Source organism: Bombina bombina, chromosome 9 (genome assembly GCF_027579735.1).
Source record: "Bombina bombina isolate aBomBom1 chromosome 9, aBomBom1.pri, whole genome shotgun sequence".
Taxonomy (NCBI): domain Eukaryota; kingdom Metazoa; phylum Chordata; class Amphibia; order Anura; family Bombinatoridae; genus Bombina; species Bombina bombina.
The window spans coordinates 106,835,323-106,861,432 of NC_069507.1; the positions used below are offsets into that span (position 1 = coordinate 106,835,323).

A 26,110-nucleotide genomic window follows, 5' to 3' on the forward strand; every position below is an offset into this window, starting at 1 on the left:
AAAAAGTGGGTTTAGTGTCCCTTTAATATAAATTAAATTGTTTTATTATAGGTAGTAAAATAACTTCATAATATACTTTCATTATTTATTTTGTTCTCCTTTACTGTAATTTAATTCTGAATGTTGTGGGATTTCCAATTCATGTTAAAGGGATACTAAACCCACATTTTTTTCTTTCATGATTTAGATATAGGAGTAAATTTAGAAAATTGCATGCTCTAGGAGCCGGCACATTTTACCTTCAGCACCCTGGATGGGGCTTACTTATTGGTAGCTACATTTAGAAAAAAATTGTGTTTAGTATCCCTTTAAACATAAAGGTGCATACACAGCTATAGTCCACACAGTCATTGCTTGCACACTCTAGTAAGTCATTTATAACCATTCCTAACTGGCATAAGCAGAAAAGGTAACCACAGTTACAATATGGTGGTGCACACTGCTTTAAGAACATTAACTTAACCTTTATTTTTTTTAAATAATATAATTATTAAAAATATGTGTACAAATTATTTTTAGGTTCATTTTTGCTCTGAATACATCATTCAAGCCATTATTTATTTAGTGTTTAATGTCCCTTTAAAAGGAGAATAATAGTGACTGATAGGGAATGAATATTGCCCATATGTCACGTACAAGATCTGTATACGCCATCACAAAAATAGCCATGCTGGCATTTACTAGAAACACAGAACAAATAGCCTATAGCTTTGAGTTTACTTTATTCTTAAAGGGACACTGAACCCAAATTTTTTTCTTTCATGATTCAGATAGAGCATGAAATTGTAAGCAACATTCTAATTTACTCCATATATCAAATTTTCTTCATTCTCTTGGTTTCTTTATTTGAAATGCAAGAATGTAAGTTTAGATGCCGGCCCATTTTTGGTGAACAACCTGGGTTGTCCTTGCTGATTGGTGGATAAATTCATCCACAATAAAATTAAAGCTGTCCAGAGTTCTGAACCAAAAAAAAGCTTAGATGCCTTCTTTTTCAAATAAAGATAGCAAGAGAACGAAGAAAAATTGATAATCGGTATAAATTAGAAAGTTGCTTAAAATTGCATGCTCTATCTGAATCACGAAAGAAAAAATTTGGTTTCAGTGTCCCTTTAAAGTGTTGAAAACATTCACCTTATCCATACGTAGATATTACTTTATTCCAGTGTTGTAACCCAAGTCCTGGGGTCACAATGCAGCCAGTATTTTTCATTTTGTTTTATAGTTCAACATAAATGAGTTTCCATCTATAACCCCTTTGTGCAACACAACACCTAATGATGTTTTGGTTTTATTTGTTTGTGTATATGTAACTGGGTAAATGTAAGTTTAGGGAAATATATTTGTTTATATTTAGATATTCCAATGTTTTCATCAGCTCCACATTTCTTTTGTTTAAATCGATTTGAAAAAAATGGAATATTCCTGATCTAGCTCACATTTACAATATAGATTACTTAAAGCAGGGCTCGACAAACCCAGGAACCAGGGAACCACTGGCTCCTAGAATTTTACCTATGGCTACTAACTTTTTGTATTATTCTCCATATATCTATATACAACTACCACTGTCTGGCTCCTAAATATTCTTACTAGCTCCTAATTTTTAAACAGATTTGATGAGCACTGACTTGAAGGGCCATAATAATCTAAAAATGACATGCTCTTTATCCAGAGCAGAAACTGTAATCAGCAGCACTAGCTACACAGCTGTGACGCGAGTAGTGCTCTCCGGATCCCAAGCAGTACTTATACTATGTGTTTAGTCCCTTTGTGGGGGGTTAAACACATAGTAGAGACACATTTTTCTCTTGTGATTGGCTAGCTAGATGTGTTCATCTTGCTGCCACTAGTGCAATGCTGTTCCTTTAGCAAAGGATAATAAGAGAACGAAGCAAATTTCATAATGGAAATAAATTGGAAATGTGTTTAAAATTGTATGTTCTATCCCAATCATGAAAGAAAATATGTTGGGGTTTCCTGTCCCTTTAATCTTAAAATTACATGCTCCAACAAATGAACACATGCCATTATGGTTATTTAATTTATATTCATTTTTTGGTATGGTTTATTAGCTGTGTTAACTTAGGAACACACAATATAAGCCTCTCACGATGGATGGTTTGGATAAACATAAGTTTTAAAACTCTTCGCTTAAAATTTATAGTAGACGTGTGCATTCCAATCCTTCGTTAGGAACTGAATGCGAAAGAAGGTGGATGCTTGCAGAGATCGACTCTTTTCAGAGCCGGATTTCTTCTTGTGAATTTCCAACACACTAACATCTGGATTTGCAAAGATATGTGCGTTTAACTTTCACAAGACAGCTGGCGCTGAAAAACGCCAGATGCCGCAAGCGGCTGCCTTCTTCCACATTCGGATCCTAACAAACGATTTAAATGCACACGTTTTAACTTATAAGTTTAATAAAAATGGAATTACATGAGAACGAATCTAAAAACTTTTAATTACAGTGAATTAAATACTACAATTAGAAATATAAAAAAAAAAAATTAAAAAATAAATCAATCAGGTTTTGTAAGAATTTCAGATAGATAAATATAAATAAATCACATACATTCAGCGCAACTTGTGCTGCACAGTGCACTTAGAAAATCAGTTAGTAAAGTTAAAGGGATACTAAACCCAAATTGTTTCTTTCATGATTCTTTAAGCAACTTTCTAATGTACTCATTATTAATTTTTCTTTGTTCGCTTGGTATCTTTATTTGAAAAAGCAGGAATGAAAGAATAGAAGCCACCCATTTTTGGTTCAGACCCTGGATAGCACTTGCTGATTGGTGGCTACATTTAGTTGCTTAAAATTGTATGTTATATCCGAATCATGAAAGAAAAGAAATGTGAGTTTAGTATTCCTTTTGCATAATTATTACCTGACTGCTAAAGTTAAGGCACATTGTATAAAGTCATATTTTTTTTTACACATTTATAGATCTAAAAACATGAAATCATTTATCCCCCATGTTATGTATTGGTATTGTCATCAGGACATCTTTTGTATATTCCCTTCACCATGTAGATTGTTACAATTAAATAATATAAATTGGGACAATGTATTTTCTAATAAAAATACAGAGAATAAATGGATAATATTTAAAAATGTGTTAAATAAATATACATATCAACACATACCATATGGTTATAAAAGTAAAAATAAAAAAACAAAGCCATTATGGCTAAATAAAAATGTGTTAAGAGAAATTAGGAAAAAACGTAGGGCATTTAAATTATTAAAAGAAAATAGTACAGACTCAGCATACAATATTTATAAGGAATGTAACAAAGCATGCAAAAAAGCAATCAAATTAGCCAAAATTGAAAATGAAAAATTAATTGCTAAGGATTCTAAGTCTAACCCTAAAAGGTTCTTTAAGTACATAAATAGCAAAAAATCTAAGAAGGATAATATAGGTACATTAAAATGTGTGGAGGGTAGCATGATAAATAATGACAGGGAGAAGGCTGAGGTACTAAACCAGTTTTTTTCTTCAGTATACACAAGAGAAGAACCATTGAATGATACTTTTGAACATAATAGAACATGCCAGTCCATACCACTAACTGGGTTTTGTTTAGAGGATATCAGGAAAAAACTGGAAAATATTAAGGTAAATAAAACTCCAGGCCCAGATGGAATACACCCAAGGGTGTTGAGGGAACTTAGCACTGTTATAGACAAACCTTTACTCTTAATTTTTCAAGACTCATTATCCTCAGGCATGGTACCCCAGGATTGGCGTAAAGCTGATGTGGTGCCACTCTTCAAAAAGGGAAGCAGGGATGATCCAGGAAGCTATAGACCAGTTAGTCTGACATCAATAGTGGGGAAGATATTTGAAGGGATTATAAGGGATTATATTGATGAGCATATTCGTGTAAACAAGATTATGAGTTCTAATCAGCATGGCTTTAGGAGAAATAGATCATGTCAAACTAATCTGATTAGATTCTACGAGGAAGTAAGTCAAAATATAGATAAAGGGGAATCAGTGGATGTGATATACTTAGATTTTGCAAAGGCATTTGATACAGTGCCACATGAGAGATTAATGCACAAAATTAAGGGACTGGGAATAGCTGAAAATGTTAGCTCATGGATAAATAACTGGATAAAAGATAGGGAGCAACGAGTAGTAGTAAATGGATCATACTCAGATTGGACAAAGGTAATCAGTGGCGGCCCCCAGGGATCAGTACTGGGCCCTGTTCTTTTTAATATTTTTATAAATGACTTGGAGCAAGGATTAAATAGCGACATCTCTATTTTTGCAGATGATACTAAGTTAAGTAAGGTCATAAGGTCAGAGCAGGACGAACTGTCTTTACAAAGGGATTTGCTAAAATTAGAACTATGGGCAAGTGAATGGAAAATGAGATTTAATACGGAAAAATGCAAGGTTCTACATTTTGGAAGTAAAAATAAGCAGGCTACGTATTTTTTAAATGGGACAAGACTTAGCCAAACACAGGAGGAAAGGGATTTGGGAGTAGTAATAGATAACAAGCTAAAGATGGGTGCACAATGCAGGGCAGCGGCTTCAAAGGCTAATAAGATACTAGCATGTATTAAAAGAGGTATTGATTCAAGGGAGGAAAGCATAATTCTGTCATTATATAAAGCCCTGGTAAGACCTCACCTTGAGTTTGGAGTGCAGTTCTGGGGACCAATTGCTAAAAAAGATATTGCAGAACTAGAAAAAGTTCAGAGAAGGGCCACAAAGCTAATAAGGGGATTGGAGAAATTAACCTATGAGGAGAGGCTAGCCAAACTGGGTCTGTTTTCTTTAGAAAAAAGGCGCTTGAGAGGTGACATGATTACTTTATATAAATATATTCAAGGCCCATATACAGAGATGGCAGAAGCTCTGTTTATTCCAAGAAAATTGTTTCTGACAAGAGGTCATAATTTAAGGTTGGAGGAAAGGAGATTTAATCTCCTGCAACGGAAACGTTTTTTCACTGTGAGAGCAATAAAATTGTGGAACTCATTACCAAAGGAGGTAGTGAATGCCAATACCATAGATACATTTAAAAATAGTCTGGATAAGTTTCTGTATACTAACAAAATTCATGGATATGATTGCTAGTATTAAATGGGTCACATTTTAATGGGGTTATTTAAGCTTAACTGGAGCTTTTTGTAAGTATTTTAGATTTGTATAGGTTGAACTCGATGGACTTCAGTCTTTTTTTCAACCTTATCTACTATGTTACTATGTTACTATGTTACAATTAGAGCAGCAATGGCTCATTTCCCTCCATGCTTCCTCTGAGCGTTGAGAATAAACCCACATGAGTCACCATGTTGGGCTCCAGAACCCATGCCCACTCCCCCCTTCTTCCAAGCTCCTTGTAGAGTGCAGTGTCCTTTGCATATCCTGCTTTGCAGTTTATTTCATCCAGGTATTTAAGTGTTCGTTTAGCAGAAGCCTCTGAGAAAAGCATAGCAGGAGTACAACACTCAGAAGCAGGAACCACATTGTAAAGGGCAGGCAAGACCCGGCGTAGCTCTAGAATGTAATGGCGTCCCAGTAGTTCTGCGAGTAACATTGCATAGATAGCAAATGCAGTGAACAAGTACCACCTGAATGGTGATTGATGAATTAGATTAGTATATGCAAAAGTTAGCGCAAAGCCTGAAAGTATGCCCAGTCCAATCCACTCAAGTATTCTCATGGGCTCGGGGTTTAAATAGCCCTGCAACCGCTCTGGGTGATACAGTTTAACGTAGAGACCACCACCAAGAGGCTCCTTTGGAAATCGAACATTCACTAGTTGAAAAAAGGCATGGAAGATGTCAATTTGTGGAACTGCATCATCTTCTATAAGCATTACATATTTCGGAGAAAAGGTCTCTAAAGTTTTAGAAAGACAGAAGGCATAATCCTGCTTTTCACGTTCAAAACGGTTTGGAGCCTCCTGTTGCTTAAAGGGGCGATTCACCGAAGGCAAGAAGTGAGACAGGAGACAAGCATCAGTATGGGAAGATGGAGAATCATCCACATTGCAAATAAAAAGACGAAACCCTGAACAGTCTGAGCCACATTCTGAAATTCGGTCAAGAAAGCCATGTGCAACCTGTAAGGGATAGTGATACTCTGGCCTGCGCCTGGTTGTTATAATGGTTATGGCAAGGAGTACAGACTCGGCTGTTTGTGAGCGAAGAAGGTTACTTGTTGCTTTATGGGAACATAGTGCAGAGATGTTTGAGGTAGGGAGTACTTGGTTTTCATAAAAAGGAGTTGAACGCAAGGCTCTTTCGTAAAAGTAGCGAAAGGCATCAACCCCTTCCTGTAAGTTCCTGGAGAGAAACTCTTGACTTAGATGCTTTAAGTGTTTACTGCGGGAAAAGAGTGGAGAATAGAGAAAACCATTGAAACAAAGACGAACTATACAAAAAGTCAGTGAGTAAAGTAGAAAAATATGGAAACCGGGATAATGGAGGAACATTGACAGGCGCATGATGGGTGTTCTGCTTGAGTTGCTACTTCCTTATCTCATTTCCTGCGCATTCTTTCACTGTTCATTTTATTTTAAACTAAGTGTCCCTCCCTTGGTTCTGTATAGTCACGTTCCTTCTCTATTCTTTCGTTCAATGTGTACTCTTCTTCTACTCATATCTTCAGGTCCTTATTCTCCCAACTTTCCTGAAAATAGAAATGAATAAATTTGTCTTGCAGGCACAGAGAGGAGTTTAGGAACAAGAACATATCAAAAGGGATTTTAGTAAAATAATCTCTTAGGGGCCTATCTATCAAGCTCTGTATGGAGCTTGACGCCCCGTGTTTCTGGCGAGCCTTCAGACTCGCCAGAAACACAAGTTATGGAGCAGCGGTCTAAAGACAGCTGCTCCATAACCTGTCCCCCTGCTGAGGAGGCGGACAGAGATCGCCACAATTCAACCAGATCGATTCGATTCTCTCTCGTTTGGCAAACAACATTTCTTAATTTCTCACACTTACTTACAATTTTTTCATATTAAATTATAGTTTAGAAATAAATATTTGATGCTAAAAGAAAGTCCTATCTGTACTAAAAAATAAATAAATATATAATTAGTGTGGGTGCACGCAGTGGCGTATTTAGGTTTTGTGCTGCCCTAGGCATTTATAATTCTGCTGCGCTGTGTGTGTGTGTGTCATTTATAAGATGACAAGCTTTCGGAAGAGTTCCTTCCTTTATCAAGTCTGAAGCAATACTGACCAATTCAATGGAATTTACAGATTATATCTTAAAACACAAAATAGCTAAGAAGACAGAAAGTGTCTTTATAGATATTGATATATAACTTTATGTCAGTATATGCTCTATGTAAGGCTATATATTTCCCCTGTCTGTTCTCCTAAACTGGACACTGTCTGCCTGTTACCTAAGCCCCTGTCTTAAATTAAACCGTCTACCATAGGAATTTGTATACCACGTCACTTCCGGTGACATACAGTCAGCTGGTGGAGGTTTCATTGTGCTGCAAATGCTTACTACACGTGCAAATATACAGATTTAATGTGCATATTAGTTGTATACATAGGAGGGGTGGGGGTGTTGTATTTATTAGAAAACTTTATACAGCAGTGTCTAACATCAGTTTGATGGATCACCAGGATTTCAATAGTCAACTAAATCTGTATATTTGCATGTGTAGTAAGCATTTGCAGCACGATGAGTACTGATCATTACACATACGTCCGCACATACATATTTATCTGTCTGGGTATCCATCACATATTCCTCCTCAGCAGACCACAAGTCTATGCTCAGATCTGGACTAACCCATTTCACCAAAAAGGGAGATGTCTATTACAGTTTATTAAGTCTATAATATTATTAGCTCCAGAGTTATAAGTAACGTGCGCGTGCCACATAATTTATCGTATTCACATCAATTCAGCTCAGCTGTTGTAAGGAGATTCTGCCTCTAGCGCAGGCGCAGTGAGCACCACAAACCTCCACCAGCTGAGAAACGTCACCGGAAGTGATGAGGTTTACACATTCCTACGGGTAGACACATTACTTTAAAACACTACCCTCATGATTTTTACGACACCTCCTCCTCTCCCTGCACTTTTTCTTAGCTATTCTGTAAATTCCATTGAATTGGTCAGTATTGCTTCAGACTTGATAAAGGAAGGAACTCTTCCGAAAGCTTGTCATCTTATAAATGTATAGTTAGTCCAAATAAAAAAGTATCATTGCTCAATGCAATACTCTTGTTATTTTGATATCTTAATCTATGGACTAACACGGTATAATATAATATAATCTATACACACATACATATATTTTTTTTTTGACAGGGTGTAACATGACATTTTTAATGGCTTTTCCCAAACTAAATAAGAGAAGTAAAGAAGGGAGGGAGGAAGAGGTGAAAATGTAGGGAAGAAGATGAAAAGGGAGGGATGCATTTGGGGTGAGTAAACTGTGGCACATAAGTTTAATTATTTGTGAGAACGTTTTTTTTTATATAATGAAAGACTGTACAATGTTATTAAAAGCCTGTCTCACAAATGTCTGATATTATGTATAGGAAGCAAGGAGATGTGTCAGTTACAGCAGTACTTGACAAATATGTCAACAATCTAGGAGCTAGGTATTTTTGGGGTATTGATTTTATATAATATTGTAAAATAAAAGATTAGAAAAAACAAATTTTCTGATTTGAGATAGATATATAGATAAAGAAACCAGGAAATATGTCTTCTTATCTCTTATTTTACAATGGAACAGTAACAAATGTACACAATATTGTTACAGATTTGTTATATTAATGTTGTATTTATCTTTTGAGAGCTAACTTAGGTGAGTTGAAGTAGGAACATCACTATCCTCATTTGATTTCCATCCAGTGGTTAAAAATTATATATCACAAGAAAAAAAACTTTGAGCAGTCCATGAAACATTGGGACTGATTAATGACATTGACACATTTCATGGACAATAGTTTCAGGGTCACTGATTTTATACATACTCTGCACACTTTTGGACTTCCATATGTTGGGAGCAGTTTGAGATGCATCTCCCGCTCAAGCAGGCAGGCTGAAATAACACTGCCTGTCAGAATGTGCCTGATTTGTTGTAAGGTCTCTGTGAATATAAATAAAATCACAGGGTAAGAGGGGGAGGGGCATAAGATGTCAGCCCGCAGCTCAGTCTCACACGCTGAAATAACTTAAAGGGACATTATACACTCATTTTTTCTTTGCATAAATGTTTTGTAGATCTATTTATATAGCCCATAAAGTTTTTTATTGGTTTTTTTAAATGTATAGTTTTGCTTATTTTTAAATAACATTGCTCTGATTTTCAGACTCCTAACCAAGCCCCAAAGTTTTATGAGAATACCGTCAGCTACCTACTCCAGCTTGCTCCTGTTTGTGTAAAGGGTCTTTTCATATGCAAAAAAAGGGGGAGGGGTAGTGTCTTATTTCCCACTTGCAGTGGGCTTTCCAGCTGCCTTTTAAACAGAGCTAAACTGAGAGCTTCTAAGTAAGTTTTTAAACAGTTTTATATTGGATTTTTATATCAGTATCTGTGCATCTTATTCTTTACAGTAGTGTCTATTACATGCAGTTATATGAAAATGAGTGTATACTGTCCCTTGAACTGTTAAAAGCCTAGCCCTCCTTCAGTTTACAGACAGGGAGGCAGTGATTTATTTCCGTTACAGGTAACAGCTGCAGAGTCCTGCTGCAGCTAAAATAAACTGTGTTGTGCACCTCTCTCTAAGTAAATTGCGACCGGATTGGTCTTAAGAAATGGGCAGGATCTCATCCTACATTCTTATTGCATTGTCACTGTAGTCACCCCTTGTCGGCGGCCCTGGCCCCTTAATCCGGGCCACGCTGTACTAACTTTCTAATGATGCCTGCTACATGAGTACAGTCAGTAGACAGCATCACTAGAAAGTTAATACAGCAGCTGCTGCATGGGGCTCAGCAGGTTCACCGCTCCTACTGAGGCTCAAGAAAGTGCCGCCCCCACCAATCTGCCGCCCTAGGCCCGAGCCTTGCCTGCCTAGGCGGTAATACGCCCCTGGGTGCACGTAATGTGAAAGAGGTAAAATTATGGTTGAACAGACATACACTGTAGCTGAAATTCTAGGTTTTGTTTACGTTCAGAACTTGGACAATTGTCTAGATCATGAAAGGGTTATTACAATTAGTGAATGTTTATTGGCAAGCTTCATGCGTAAAGTGTTTGTTTCCTGTTTAACTTCAGGTTGGAAGTTACAACTCTCTCTCCCCCCTCCAGTTATTTATATACATCAGTTTTTTTCTGACCCTCCAGATTCCTACCTAGGCATCTCTTCAAAGCAGAATATCATGGTAATGAAGCAAATGTTATAAAAGTAAATTGAAAACTTTTTTAATTTTTAAAAACTAGAAACTTTTTTTTTTTTTTAAATTGTATGCTTTGTCTGAATCACCAAACTACATTTTTGGTTTAATATCCCTCCTTTAAAGCATTGGTTTTCAAACCTGTCCTCAGACCTCCCTAACAGGCCACATTTTGAGAATATCTGAACTGGAGCACAGGTGAAACAATCAACTGATTAGTAAACATTGTTATTTTACTTGCTCTCATCCAAGGTAATCCTGAAAACCTGGACCGTTGGAGACCTGAGGACAGGTTTGAAAACCAATGCTTTTAAAAAAAAAATAAAAAAAAAAAATACACTAAACACAATTTTTTTTTCTTTCATGATTCAGACAGAGAATGCAATTTCTTTCATGTAATTAGCAAGAGTCCATGAGCTAGTGACGTATGGGATATACATTCCTACCAGGAGGGGCAAAGTTTCCCAAACCTCAAAATGCCTATAAATACACCCCTCACCACACCCACAATTCAGTTTTACAAACTTTGCCTCCGATGGAGGTGGTGAAGTAAGTTTGTGCTAGATTCTACGTTGATATGCGCTCCGCAGCAGGTTGGAGCCCGGTTTTCCTCTCAGCGTGCAGTGAATGTCAGAGGGATGTGAGGAGAGTATTGCCTATTTGAATTCAATGATCTCCTTCTACGGGGTCTATTTCATAGGTTCTCTGTTATCGGTCGTAGAGATTCATCTCTTACCTCCCTTTTCAGATAGACGATATACTCTTATATATACCATTACCTCTGCTGATTTTCGTTTCAGTACTGGTTTGGCTTTCTACAACATGTAGATGAGTGTCCTTGGGTAAGTAAATCTTATTTTCTGTGACACTCTAAGCTATGGTTGGGCACTTTATTTATAAAGTTCTAAATATATGTATTCAAACATTTATTTGCCTTGACTCAGAATGTTCAACTTTCCTTATTTTCAGACAGTCAGTTTCATATTTGGGATAATGCATTTGAATTAAACAATTTTTTTCTTACCTTAAAATTTGACTTTTCCCTGTGGGCTGTTAGGCTTGCGGGGGCTGAAAATGCTTCATTTTATTGCGTCATTCATGGCGCTGACTTTTTTGGCGCAAATTTTTTTTTCTGTTTCCGGCGTCATACGTGTCGCCGGAAGTTGCGTCATTTTCGACGTTCTTTTGCGCCAAAAATGTAGGCGTTCCGGATGTGGCGTCATTTTTGGCGCCAAAAGCATTTAGCATTTATAACTTTCTAATTCACTCCTAATATCATCAATTTTTCTTCGTTCTCTTGCTATCTTTATTTAAAAAAGCAGGAATGTAAAGCTTACCGGCTGGCCCATTTTTGGTTGAGAACCTGGGTTATGCTTGCTTATTGGTGGCTAAATGTCAGCCACCAATAAGCAAGCACTATCCATGGTGCTGAACCTAAAATGGGCTGGCTGCTAAGATTTACATTCCTGCTTTTTAAATAAAGATAGCAAGAGAACAAAGAAAAATTAATAGGAGTAAATTAGAAAGTTGCATGCTCTGAATCGTGAAAGCAAAAAAAAAAAAAAAAAAAAAAAAAAAAATTGTGTTTAGTGTTCCTTAAGTATTCACTAACGCAATACACACCACAACCAGCTCTCTGAGCATGCATGGTGTTTGAATCCTCTAGTATGCAGATCTTCTCTTTTTTTCCTGCTATCTCTACTCTGTCTCTCCCCACTATATCTCAACCTCTTTTTTCCTTCTATGTTTCTCTCTCGCTCTTCTATATCTATAACCACCTATACAGTGAAATAAAATGTTTAATTTATTTAAAAAAAAAAAAAAAAAAAAAAAAAAAAAAAGAAGAATTAAACATAAAACTTTTACATTTTGCCTAAGGCCTCACTAACTCTAGCGCTGCACCTAGCCTGCGCCATCACTGATTCAGGGATAACGTTTGATATGTACATGTAATCTAAAAACCATATACAATGTCCCATCTACGTCTGATGCTAATATCATAAAATCAGAGGGCTACTGTGGAGTTCAAGTTATTTTTTGGTGCAGCCAATGACATGAAAGAATTACAGAATGTGATATTTATTTAAACTCTGAGAAAATTACAAAGCTGGGGCATAACTAGATCCTCACTAGGCCTCACGGAAAAGAATTTGGCAAGCCCCCTATATTAACAGCTATTTGCAATCAGCAGGCCCAGCAGCCACATAGGAGCTATTTCTCTGTGATTATGAGTCACCCTTCCCACTTCATTTAAACCAAAGGAAATAAACTTGTGCAGCCTGCCTGTACAAATATGGTGGCAGGTTTCTCTGTACAAAAGCACTGATGGCCATCTTAGAAACTTTGTAACCATATAATACATAGAAACAGAATTTTACGGTAGATAAGAACCAAAAAGGCCCATCAAGTCTAATCAAATCCCCCCCCCCGTTTCTCAGTGGTTTTGGGCTCCATAGAGCAACCACCATCTCTGGAAGCTGTTTGTTTGCTTTGGTGTTCAGAGAAGAGTTGGTTTATGACCAGGAAAACCCTCCTAGGCTGGCTGGGCTCCTGGAACTCCCGGTCGGCAACCTCACAACGGACACCCGCCCAACCCCTCTCAGGCTGGCCAGGCTCCTGGAACTCCTGGTTGGGCCCAGGACAGCAGAACACCCGCTAACTTTAACCCAGGTCGCTCCAGCAACCATGTGCCCCAGAGCTCCGTTCTTTTTGGGATTAGTAGCCCCTGGGGAGTACAAGGGGTGGTGGAATTGCCGGAGGGGAGCTCCTTTGGGAACCGGGGGTTTTGGACACCCCTAACCCCATAACTTCAACGGACTGTAACTCTGGTCCCCAGTAACGAATCAATTTTTGGACTGTGAAATCTGGGGACCGAGAGCTTTAAAATGACACCCTGGAAGTGCCGCCGCTCCACCGGGATCACCCCGAAACCGCCACCCATATGTATTGGGATTATGTGGGACTGTGGCTCCTATGGAGGTGCCGGGCTGTCTGGAGGGGCGGAATGGCGGGAAAATAGTGGGATTGTCCAGGGTCTTATCAAGATGAGCTGTCTGTATAAAAAGAATTGCATGTTTTCAATAAAATCAGTTCCTGTCTAACCTGAATGCTAGTGTGTCTAGCTAAAATCACTTTCCTGGGCTACATAGCAGCCTGTTCCAGGCAGAAAAAGGATCCTCAGGCAGCGCTATCCAGCCTGGGTAGCTGGAGTCTGCCACAAGGTGGGACCCTGAGTACTGGTGCTGTCGGGCATCAGGGGTGGCTACAGGCTGTGGTCACTTGCCAGCTAGAGAGCTGCAGTCGGCAGGAAGGAAGCAGGACCCGTTAGGCGGAGCTACCCAGTCGGGGTAGCCGGGGGTATCAGTCACATGTACCAAATTTTAAATCATCTGAAATAATAAATTCCCAAGTCCAGTTCCGCTTTAGTTACAGTCAGTATTGTACCATTGAGACTATACTTGGCCTTTGCAGCCTATATGTATCATTTTGCTCTTGGCAATATTATATTTCAGATCCCAATTACTTGCCCAGTCCTCCAGTTTTTTTTTAAATGTAATATCACTGTTCATTTGATCAACCCCTTATGGATCATCAACTGTGTTACAAATTTTTGTATCAGCAAACAAGCAAGCCTTCCCCTGAAGCCCACTTCCAAAATCACTGATGAACATGTTTAACATGTAAAAAATACGATCAGCAAGGTGGTGGGGGTTTGTCTGTGGGGGGGGGGGGGGGGGGGTTGGGGAAGCTACACTACAGAAAAAAAATAAATAAACTAAAAACCACTTTTTATTGCAAACTGGGTACTGGCAGACAGCTGCCAGTACCCAAGATGGCCCCCAATAAGGCAGAGGGGAGGGTTAGAGAGCGGTTTTGGGGGGGATCCTACACAGTAGCATATGTAAGTATGCTAAAAAAAAAATATATATTTTTTTTTTAAAAAACCCTTTTATTTTAGTACTGGCAGACTTTCTGCCAGTACTTAAGATGGCGGGGACAATTGTGGGGTGGGATGTGTCAGATGGGAGGCTGATCTCTACACTAAAGCTAAAATTAACCCTGCAAGCTCCCTACAAACTCCCTAATTAACCCCTTCACTGCTAGCCATAATACATGTGTGAGGCGCAGCAGGATTTAGCGGCCTTCTAATTACCAGAAAGCAACGCCAAAGTCATATATGTCTGCTATTTCTGAACAAAGGGGATCCCAGACAAGCATTTACAACCATTTGTGCCATAATTGCACAAGCTGTTTGTAAATGATTTCAGTGAGAAACCTAAAATTGTGAAAAATGTTACGTTTTTTTTTTAATTTGATCGCATTTGGCGGTGAAATGGTGGCATGAAATATACCAAAATGTGCCTAGATCAATACTTGGGGTTGTCTACTACACTACACTAAAGCTAAAATTAACCCTACAAGCTCCCTAATTAACCCCTTAACTGCTGGGCATAATACACTTGTGGTGTGCAGTGGCATTTAGCGGCCTTCTAATTACCAAAAAGCAACGCCAAAGCCATATATGTCTGCTATTTCTGAACAAAGGGGATCCCAGAGAAGAATTTACAACCATTTATGCCATAATTGCACAAGTTGTTTGTAAATAATTTCAGTGAGAAACCGAAAGTTTGTGAAAAAATTTGTGAAAAAGTGAACGATTTTTTGTATTTGATCGCATTTGGCGGTGAAATGGTGGTATGAAATGTACCAAAATTGGCCTAGATCAATACTTTGGGATGTCTACTAAAAAAAAAATATATACATGTCAAGGGATATTCAGGGATTCCTGAAAGATATTAGTGTTCTAATGTAACTAGCGCTAATTTTGGAAGAAAAATGGTTTGGAAATAGCAAAGTGCTACTTGTATTTATGGCCCTATAACTTGCAAAAAAAGCAAAGAACATGTAAACATTGGGTATTTCTAAACTCAGGACAAAATTTAGAAACTATTTAGCATGGGTGTGTTTTGGTGGTTTTAGATATGTAACAGATTTTGGGGGTCAAAGTTAGAAAAAGTGTGTTTTTTTCCATTTTTCCTCATATTTTATCATTTTTTTTACTGTAAATTATATGATATGATGAAAATAAAGGTATCTTTAGAAAGTCCATTTAATGGCGAGAAAAACGGTATATAATATGTGTGGGTACAGTAAATGAGTAAGAAGAAAATTACAGCTAAACACAAACACCGCAAAAATGTAAAAATAGCCTTGGTCCCAAACGGACAGAAAATGGAAAAGTGCTGTGGTCATTAAGGGGTTAACAAAACAATAGTAACTAACCCCTCATTTGAATGTACTCCATTAATTTAAACCCTCTGCCTTCTATCCTTAAAGTGAAAATCTATCCTAACGCACCCGTAGGATTGGCCATGCAGGTGCGTAGATCATCAATGGTCTTTCCGACAGAATAACCAGCACGGACAATGCAGTAAATACACAATATGTGTAGTTGTGCAGGTTACCCTATGTCGTATAGTATATCTTCGATTAGTAGCTGGATGGACAAAAAAAAAAAAACTTAGCGTTAGACAGACCATTGCACGTAGTACAACCTGCACATTTATAACATCCAGGTTTAGATGTTTGTAACCAGTACAATTTGTCATAGCTCTGAATAGGGTCCACTTTCACCAAAATATCTCGTAGTGATCTCAATCTCTTGTACCCTACTTGAGGGTGTAGTGAACCCTGGAACGGTAGGTTTTTATCGCTCTCCACTATGTTCCAGTTCTTCTTTACCAGTCGCTGTAGATTCTGTTTATCAGAAGTGTATGTGGTAGTAAGAATCATTCTTTCCTTCTTACTTGACGTAACAGCTTGTAAGGCTGTTTCCTCATCGTGCAGCCATAAACAAGGGGTCTGAACAACCCGTGGCACGGCATTTTGCACTGACGGGCCATACAGTAGCAGAATTGAGATATGCGATTATAGATCACATTCCACCCCTAGCTAGAGGTGGGGATAGGGACAGGCTTCTACTACAGTGTGAGTCCAGGTGGATATTTAATTTGGGTACTTTGGTTCCAGGTGGACTGAATACCCACCTGGACTGGCATTGTTTTTTTATAGTAAGAATTGTTCCAAGTTAAACTGATTTTAGCTTGTACCCAAAAATATAAAAATGTCTAGGATAATCTTGTTGAGTATAACATACTGTGGTTAGCACTACAAAACTACATAAGCATTAATATGTTGTAAATGTAAATATGGAAACTCAAATAGGTTAGATCAACAGTTTTTGGGTTTTATACCAATTGTGATTAGTAGGGCTTGGTAAGACACAGTGCTAATTGTTACTGAGCTTTAGTTGAGCATGATGGCTGGTTCGTTTATAATTTCATAATTATAATACAATGCCTCAGAATGTTAAATGAGCACCCACGATTGCATTATTGATGTATATTGTTTGCAAGATAGATAATGAATATATGTGGCTCGCATATTTAATGAGGTATAGATCCTATGATACAAGTGAGATGACACATATCCTTGCTGTAATATTTTGTATTCACTTGTTTTTTTTTAGATAACGCCGCGGCCGGTTGCCATGCCGACGCTCTGCACATGCGCAGTTGTTGACTTCCGGATGATAGTCGGTGGAGGGTTTAAAAGGTGCAAGGTATGTACATTATTGTAAGGTCTGAGGACGGGGTTAAAAAAAAAGTCACTTAATGAAATAAAAGCTTTGGTTGCTTTGCGAAAATAAGCCCTGGTGAATATATATATATATATATATATATATATATATATATATATATATATATATATATATATATAGTTTTTCACTGAAAATAAGTGCACTCCCACGAACAGTGAATTTCAATTTTGCCAGGGTGCTATAGAAAGGTTCAAATATCCAAGCTATAACACAAGCACTCACTGGACTTGATACAGGTGAAATGAAAGTGTTTTATTCCATATAAACAAGTGACGTTTCGGGGTGCTTACCCCTTCATCAGACCAACGTATCTATACGTGTGTGATATCTTTTTTTTTTTTTAAACATTTTACCTTGACTGATAATGAGTCCTGCTCCTGTCCAGGAATCCAATACAGGCATATAGCAGTAGGGGTGGGGGGCTGCTCCTTTTAGAAAAAAAAAAAATGATTACATACATACCCTAAGTTTCAGACTGCAGACGTCCCTAGCGGGAAATATAAGTAAGTGGCTTTCCCTCCTCTTCATTCTACTGCATGGGCTCTGCTTTTAGACAGATTGATTGGCTGCTACTGAGATCACAAACAGGATACATTTGTAGGACGTGAAAGTAAAACAGTCATTTTACAAATGTGTGCTAAAAAAAAAAAAATTAAAAATTGCATACTCCTGTGATTTGAAATTGCGGCAATTTAAAATTGTGATTAATCATGCAGCCCTAATCTATGGTTCCTCCCTAATCTATCAATTAAGTTTCATGGTCAAAGAAATCAATTAGATTAGTCCGACATGATCTTCCAGCAGTGAGACCATGCTTTCCTTTATCTTCTAAGTTGTTTGTCTGAAGGTAAGACACAAGTCTTTAAAGGGTTTCCATTAATTTCCCTGCAGTTGAGGTCAAACTGACTGGCCTATAGTTGGCAGAATCTTCCCTACTACCCTTTATATGCAGATTGACTACTTTGCCAAAATTTCCAGTCTTTTGGAACAACTCCTGTTAACAGTGACTGATTAAAAAAAATAAAAAAATAATAATAATAAAAAATCAGACAATTGGGTAACTATCACAGATCGAAGTTCCCTTACAACTCTTGGATGAATATTATCAGGACCCATAGACTTATTTACTTTTTTTATAAAGTCCTTGAAATCTCTTCTTCTGTAAAAAGAAAAGTACTACTCACATTATTTAAAGTAACAACCCTTACTAGAATCTAACTGCCTTTACCATCTGTTGTAAAGAATAAATAAAAGTAATCATTTAGACATTTTGCTATTTGTTTATCTCCTTCCACTACTCCATCATCAGTTTAGTCTTACTATCCCCCTTTGTTAGTTTTTCTCTTTTCACTGATATATTTATAAAGAAAAAATGTTTTGTTACCTTTTTTTTCTTTTTTTCTACAGATAGTGCTAATTTCTCTTCAGCATCAGCCTTTCTGATTAACTGCATTGTCATCTTTTGTTGGGTTCTCCATTTTTCCTTATCCTCTTCTGAGCCGTAGGGGTAAATTCATCAAGCTCCGTATGGAGCTTGATGCCCCTTTTTTTCGGCGAGCCTTCAGGCTCGCCAGAAACAGAAGTTATGAAGCAGCGGTCTAAAGACCGCTGCTCCATAACTAGTCCGCCTGCTCTGAGGCGGCGGACAGAAATCAACCTGATCGAATACAGTTGATTGGCACCCCCTGCTAGCGGCTGATTGGCCACAAATCTGCAGGGGGCGGCATTGCACCAGCCATTCACCAGAACTAAAGGTGCAATGATAAATACTGACAGCTTATGTGGCGGACATGATACGCTACATCGTATCATGTCCGCTCGTACATTAATAAATTTACCCCAATTTTTTTTATAGACTTTTTTTTGTCTCAACTGCATGTGATACTTCTCTTGAAAACCATATTGGTTTTCTTTTAGTTTTACAAACAAGCCTAATAAAAGAGGTTTACTTGCATTTAGAATAGCATTCTTAAAAAAATAATAAATAAAAAAAAAAAAAAAAGTATACTAAACCCAAATTTTTTTCTTTTATGATTCGAATAGAGCTTGCAATTTTAAAAGCAACTTTCTAATTTACTCCTTTTGTTAAATTTTTCATTGTTCTCTTGGCATCTTCAATTTGAAAAAGCAGGAATGAAAGCTTAGGAACCGGCACATTTTTGATTCAGCACCATGGATAGCACTAAATGTAGCCACCAATCAGCAAGTGCTACCCAGGTGCTGAACCTAAAATGGGCCGGCTCCTAAGCTTTCATCCCTGCTTTTTAAATAAAAATACCAAGAGAACGAAGAAAATTTTTTTTTTTTTTTAAAAAGGGAGTAAATTAGAAAGTTGCATGCTCTATCCGAATCAAGAAAGAAAAAATAAATTGGGTTTAGTATCCCTTTAAAGTATTCCCATTTTTCTTGTATTCCTGTAATCTGTCCACAATACAAAAGGATAGTTCAGCACAAGATCAGGAATGGTGCCAAGCTGCCACTGGGTACTACACCACAACCCAGTAATCACATCCAAGAAGCAAAGAAGGCAGCAGCACTCAAAATAGCAGCTTTAACAGGGTTTATTCAGTATCAAACAGCTGCAACGTTTCGGGTTACACACTCTTAATCAAATCTGTGCCATCCCTTTAAGAGATTTATTTATGTATTTGCTAATGTAAGAAAAATCAGTTGTTCTAAAGTCTAAAACGTTTGTTTTACTATGATTGCACAGTACCTTTGCCTGAATATTAGGGCTGAATTAGACTAGTCGACTAATCGATTAGTTTCTCATTGTTCGACTAGTACGGCATTAGTCGATTACTGATAAATTAAATTTTGCTGGTCAAAACAGCCCGTAGCCAGCCTACCAGCCCGTAGCCTTAGCCTACTACCGATTGTCTCACTTGGCGGCAGTTTTGACGACGTGTTATTTTGTACTCGTAGCAGACTAAACAAATTTTGCAAAAAATGGCATCTTCAACAAAAAGTCCTGCTTGTAAAGATTTTGAAAAACCACATGAAAAGGCAGTTAAGTGCAACATTTGCTGCATGCAATTGCAGTACAATAAATCCACGACTTCCATTTTAAAGGGACACTGAACCCAAATTTTTTCTTTCGTGATTCAGATAGAGCATGCAATTTTAAGCAACTTTCTAATTTACTCCTATTATCAAATTTTCTTCGTTCGCTTGCTATCTTTATTTAAAAAGCAGGAGTGTGATGCATAGGAGCCGGCCCATTTTTGGTGAACAAAGTGGGTTGTCCTTGCTGATTGGACAGCACCAATAAACAAGTGCTGTCCGTGGTACTGAACAAAAAATGTGCTGGCTCCTTAGATGCCTTCTTTTTCAAATAAAGATAGCAGGAGAAAATTGGGTTCAGTGTCCCTTTAAGCCACCTAAAAAACAACCAACCATCTGCATTGGTAGCAACAGAGAAAGAAAAAAGGACAGCAACAAACATCCATTGCAGATTTTACAGCAAGACAACGGCAATGTGACACTGCGTGCTGAAACAACGTCAACTCTGATAGCTAATATGGTAGCTAAGGACATACTTCCTATAAGTTTTGTTGAAGGAGAGGGTTTTCGGAAGTTAATGAAATATGTCGAGCCCGAATACACAATTAACAAGAACAAATTAATATGGACATTGCCAAATAAAAACTTGCTTGGACGCGCTTTGCAGATTTTGTTTTTTTTGTTCACATATTGGGGTTGTTGTGTTCACTAAGTATTAAAAAAAGAACATTTTAAAATTACAGTAAAAATATTTCGCAATTTAATACCTATTTTCTGGCAAGAGAGGGGTGCTTTCGACTAGTAGATTGTAAATATATTAGTCATGCACACCCCTACTAAATATTAAACCATACAGACTAAAGATCACTAGAGCCTAAGGGGCCGATTTATCAATGTCTGGCGGACATCGCTGAATCACCAGAACTGCTTGTGCAATGCCGCCCCCTGCAGATTTGCAGCCAATCGGCCACTAGCAGGGGGGTGTCAATCAACCAGATCATATTTGATCGGGCGGATTGATTTCCGCAGCCTCAGAGGCAGCGGACGAGTTAAGGAGAAGCGGTCTTAAGAAGACTTGCACGGAAACAGGGGTATTTGGCCCCTAAGTTCTCACCCACAGACACTTCAGAAACTAACTGTTTTTAAGTACTAAATCTAATACAATTCCTTTACGTGTTGGTTCTTTTACTACTTGTTCAAGAGATGCCCGTTGTAAAGAGTCTAGAATATACTGACTTCTAGTTGATTTAGCAATGGGTACTTCCCAGTCTACATCAGGCATATTAAAAAGTCACTGAGGATGAATGTGAAGTTTTAGGCCTAGGTTTTGTACCAACTAATAAATTTAATCTGTTCTACACGATTGTGGATGTTAATAAACCGATTCGTAATTTGACTCTAAAAAAATTCTTTTGGAAAAATGAAGCAGTAGGGGACGCCACAGTAAATGATTCTAGGGTGACAGTTGGTGAACTTCCCAAATTATATGACTTGGTTGAGTTTAGTGAGGCTTGTGACTATCTTAATTTCCACGATCTTGCCTTGGAAACCCCCATAGATGAGTCTTTTCTCAAAATCACCCATGGAGGTTTCAGACCCAAGTCCATTTTCTATCCGACTAGAGAGAGAGGACCCTTTCTGGAAGCATTCCATCGGAGAATTGAGGAGGACCTTATTAAGCGCTCTACTGATAGCCGCTATCCCCGCCCTAATCTCACTGTAGCACAGTCATTAGCCCTAGAAACTCTTAAGAAAAGGGATGACATTATAATCAAGCAAGCAGATAAGGGGGGCTGCGTAGTGGTACAGGATAAGACAGCTTACATACAGGAAGCTAAGAGACAGCTCAATGACACTGAAGTTTACCAGGTGTTGCCATACAACCCTACTGACGCATTTGGGAAGCGCTTGATTTCAATTATTGATGATGGTCTCGAACTGGGGATCTTTGACCAGGATACGGCGGATTTTTTTTTTTTTTTATGTGCCGAGTCCTATTACACCAATCTTTCATCACCTCCCCAAGGTGCACAAGTACCTTGGGGAGGTGAAGGGGAGACCCATTGTGGCAGGTATCGGTTCCATTTTCGAGAGCATGTCTACCTGGGTTGAGTCTTTACTACAACCTATAGTTTACAAACTTCCTTCTTATTTGAGGGATACCAAGCACCTTCTAAATTGTTTGGAGCAAATAGTGTGGAATGAGCAAACAGAATGGTTAACGGTTGATGTGGTTAGTTTGTATTCTGCCATCCCTCATTCATGTGGCCTAGAAGCAGTCTCAAACATGTTGGATAAGTTTAGTAACTATGATGAGGTTCTTAAAAAGTTCCTGTTGCAAACACTTGACTTTCTCCTATCTCACAATTTTTTCTTATTTGATGGAGTTTTCTACCTCCAGAGGCGTGGCACAGCCATGGGGGCAAAGTTTGCCCCTGCTTACGCCAACCTGTTCATGGGTTGGTGGGAGGTGTGCCACGTCTTTGGAGAGGGAAACCCATTCAAATCTGATATACTGATGTACAAAAGATACAGACGACCTCCTGTTCGTTTGGACGGGAGGTCGTCGGAGGATTAATGACTTTGTTCACTATTTGAATTATAATAATATCAATCTTCAGTTTACTTATGCATGTGATCAACTCTCGATACCTTATTTGGATCTCCTCTTAATAGGGGATAATGACACCCACAGTGTCAAAACATCTTTGTATCGAAAGCCGATTGCCACTAATGCTGTACTTCATGGCCGTAGCAACCACCCCAAATATACGGGGTTTGGAGTTGCTACAGGCCAGTTCATCCATGTGAAAAGGAATTGCACGGATGAACAAGACTTTGAGAAAGTCTGCTATTGATGAACAACCTGTTGGAGAGAGGTTATAAAAAGAAAGTGCTTAATCGTGCACTTCTAGAGGTTGGTCGCATGGACAGAAAACAGCTTTTAGCTGAAACAAGTCTGAGGACACAGAGGGGCAACAGTTTCAATTCCTCTAGACCTACTTTTATCACTACCTATAGTGCCCAATTTGATGACATTTGTGATATACTATATAGGTTGCTTATTTATACACTTATGTGTTGTTTGATTATTTTCGATTACCTGAAAGGTTGATTATAGCCATATATTATCTTATCAGTTTATGATTTAAGATAGTGTCCTCATATATCCCTCTTGGCTAATAACTTATGTTAGGCCTCCTGGGTTTATATGTTAGCTCCTTTTTAGATGCAAGAGGACCTGAGCTATAGTAAGGTTAAATTATAGATAAGGTTTAGCAGTATGCATATGAGGTAATATTTGTGGTTTATGAACAGTCTGTCAAATTGGTTTTGATCTCTGGTATATACATGTTAGATGTATAAGACAATCTGTCTATGATGCACTACGGAATTAACTTAAATGTGAGACAATAACATTCTATATTGTACTCGATGTTATGCATTTTTTTTTAAAAATGAGTAAGTCCTATGATATATTTCTTAAGTTATACCTATAAGCACATATTCAAGTGTTTAGTCATGTACAGCTACATCTCTCTATATACTATACTCTAATTAATAAGTGTTAGCTATGCCACCTGGGTCAATCGTTTGCTCATTACCACACTTTAATATTAATACTAATGTTGATTCTCATATTTGTCTTTTACTATGTTTTTGTATTAGGCTTTAGTACCATGCAAGTAATTGAAATGTGATAATAATCCATACTGCACATTTTTTAATTATTAACTAACCGATATATAGATATGCACTTTATTAGGTATGAGTTTTGTTAGTTTAGATATCATTCACTGTTCATATCTCTATTTTGTAATATTGTTGATATCCATGTTTGTTTTTTGACTTTGGTTTTTACTATAACCGGTCATGTCCCTTTAAATTTGCAATCTATGGGGTTTTCACACCTGGGGGCTTAGGTGTATTTAAGGAGCTTAGAAACTTCAATGTGTAAGTCCATGAATAAGGCAGAGGGCTGCCGAAACGCGTAGGACCTGTTACTCTATCCTAGATTGCTAGGGTTATAAGCTTTTATGCTGTCTTAATTTTCTCCAATAAAGAACTCTTATGATTTTCTACGTCTTGAGGCTTGCTGGGTTCTTTCGTTGTTATATTAAAAAGTTCCCCACTACTATAACCTTGCCCTTCATTGTAATTTTGGCTATTTCATCAATTAATAGTTATCTGGTGCTTCATCCTGTAATGGAGGCCTATATACTACCCCTATTCTAAACACCCGTTTACCTTCAGTTTCTATAGTTAACCAAACACTTTCTACATTGACACTGGTTTCTAGAATTTCAGTTACTTTAATATTTTCTTTTGTGTACAGAGCCACTCCCACATTTTTTCCTACTTTTTTTTTTTTATATAAATATAACCAGGTATGACTGTTTCCCATTCATGAGAATCATTGTACCATGTCTCTTGTTATAGCTACAAAATCAAATTTATCTTAAATCATTATTGCAATAAGTCCAGGTAATTTACTCACTAAACTGCAAGCATTTGTGCACATTGAACGAAGAATATTTCTAGAATTCTCAAATCCTTTTGCACGGTCAATACATTCCATGCTTACATTATTCAAAGTCTTACTCGTAAACATAGTGTTCTTATATTGTAAAAGACTAATCCATGACCACAACTGTCTTGCGGAATTGTTGTGGGATGGGCGATATGGCGTGCTTCCCCATGGTTTCCCTGTTCCAGGGGACTGCCTAAGCTATGCCCAAAACACATAACCAGGCCCCACCTACAAACAACATCCGGCAAATGTGAGGCGGTATGCAAAGCTATACAATTTACTTTTTCGCAGTGGGCACACAGAGGGATCAGACCAGTAGCAATTCACTACTAATTGCAAGGAGAAAATGGCCCCTAGAGGTGGGGGACAGTCTCATTTGAGACCTCCTGTAGTTGTGACTATTACAAAGATTAATGGCCCAGATTTATTGGAATTATAGCTGTCATATACATTCCACAGAACAGAGCTATACATTTATATAATCTTACACATTACATGGATAGCACCTGTGCTAAAGAGATATGTTGAGTTTTCCCTGCTAACCACTTCTCTTCCCTGTCTCTAAGGTTACTTGGTATTTGCTGTGTATTGACCCAGTGTCCCTTTTGAATACAGCTATTAGTGGCAAATGGAGAGCAAATGTGCAAAATACATTTAGCCTTAAAGGGACATTAAACCCAACCTTTTTTTTCGTGATTCAGATAGAGAATACAATGTTAAACAACTTTCTAATTTACTTCTTTTAGCTTATTTGCTTTTATCTCTTGATATTCTTTCCTGAAAAGCATATCTAGATAGGCTCAGGTGCTGCTGATTGGTGGCTGCACATAGATGCCTCGTGTGATTTGCAGACCCATGTGCATTGGTATTTCTTTAACAAAGTATATCTAAAGAATGAAGCAAATTAAATAATAGAAGTACATTTGAATGTTGTTTAAAAATTTGTATTCTCTGTCTGAATCATGAAATAAAATTTTGGGTTTAATGTCCCTTTAATTGAAAACAGTCACTTTGTATTAATCCCAGGACATACTTGAAAACGAGAGAAATCTCAATGTATCTTTCCTGCTAAAATATTTTATAAATAAATAAATCCCTCCGTTAATTTGCACAGAGCACTTGATTTTTGTTATCACTCTCATCTCTATTTATAATGCCTATTAATGTCCCTTTTGTAGCAAGAAAGCTCAGAATGATCGCCAGGCCTGTTAATTTCTTCAGAATGTCGTGACTACTGCAGAAGGAAAGCGCACATCCTGCTCTCTGCGACATTAAATGGTGCCCTTAGCAATACTCACAACAGGCTACGCATGTCCTTAGTGTCACACTCACCTATGGCTGCCTGTTTGACATCAATATTACACCAGCACCAATGATAACAATAAGGTAAACCGTTTTCCCATCAGTATTACCAGCCGACTTCAAAGATAACACTGAACAGACCCAGCTACCTGTACAGCACGTAAACTTATGGTAATTACTACGGTCTACCGATATTCCACAATTATCCCCGCCCCTAATTTATACAGCCAATCAGCATTATGGCAGATTTAGCCA

The 26,110-nt window shown here is 37.8% G+C and overlaps 1 protein-coding gene across 2 annotated transcripts; it reads right to left on the reverse strand.

The window, feature by feature from the left end:
• Positions 1–5,251: 5,251 nt before the first annotated feature.
• Positions 5,252–26,057, reverse strand: PGAP4 (post-GPI attachment to proteins GalNAc transferase 4). Of its 2 annotated transcripts, XM_053692314.1 has the most exons (3): positions 25,886–26,057; positions 8,990–9,105; positions 5,252–6,668 (listed from the first exon to the last, which is right to left on the reverse strand). In XM_053692314.1, exon 3 carries the CDS (start codon positions 6,481–6,483, stop codon positions 5,254–5,256), a length of 1,230 nt encoding a protein of 409 aa, XP_053548289.1. In that variant the 5' UTR covers positions 6,484–6,668; positions 8,990–9,105; positions 25,886–26,057; the 3' UTR covers positions 5,252–5,253. The 2 variants fall into 2 exon arrangements, with proteins under 2 accessions (XP_053548289.1, XP_053548288.1); XM_053692313.1 differs by lacking the exon at positions 8,990–9,105.
• Between the last annotated feature and the right edge of the window lie 53 nt (positions 26,058–26,110).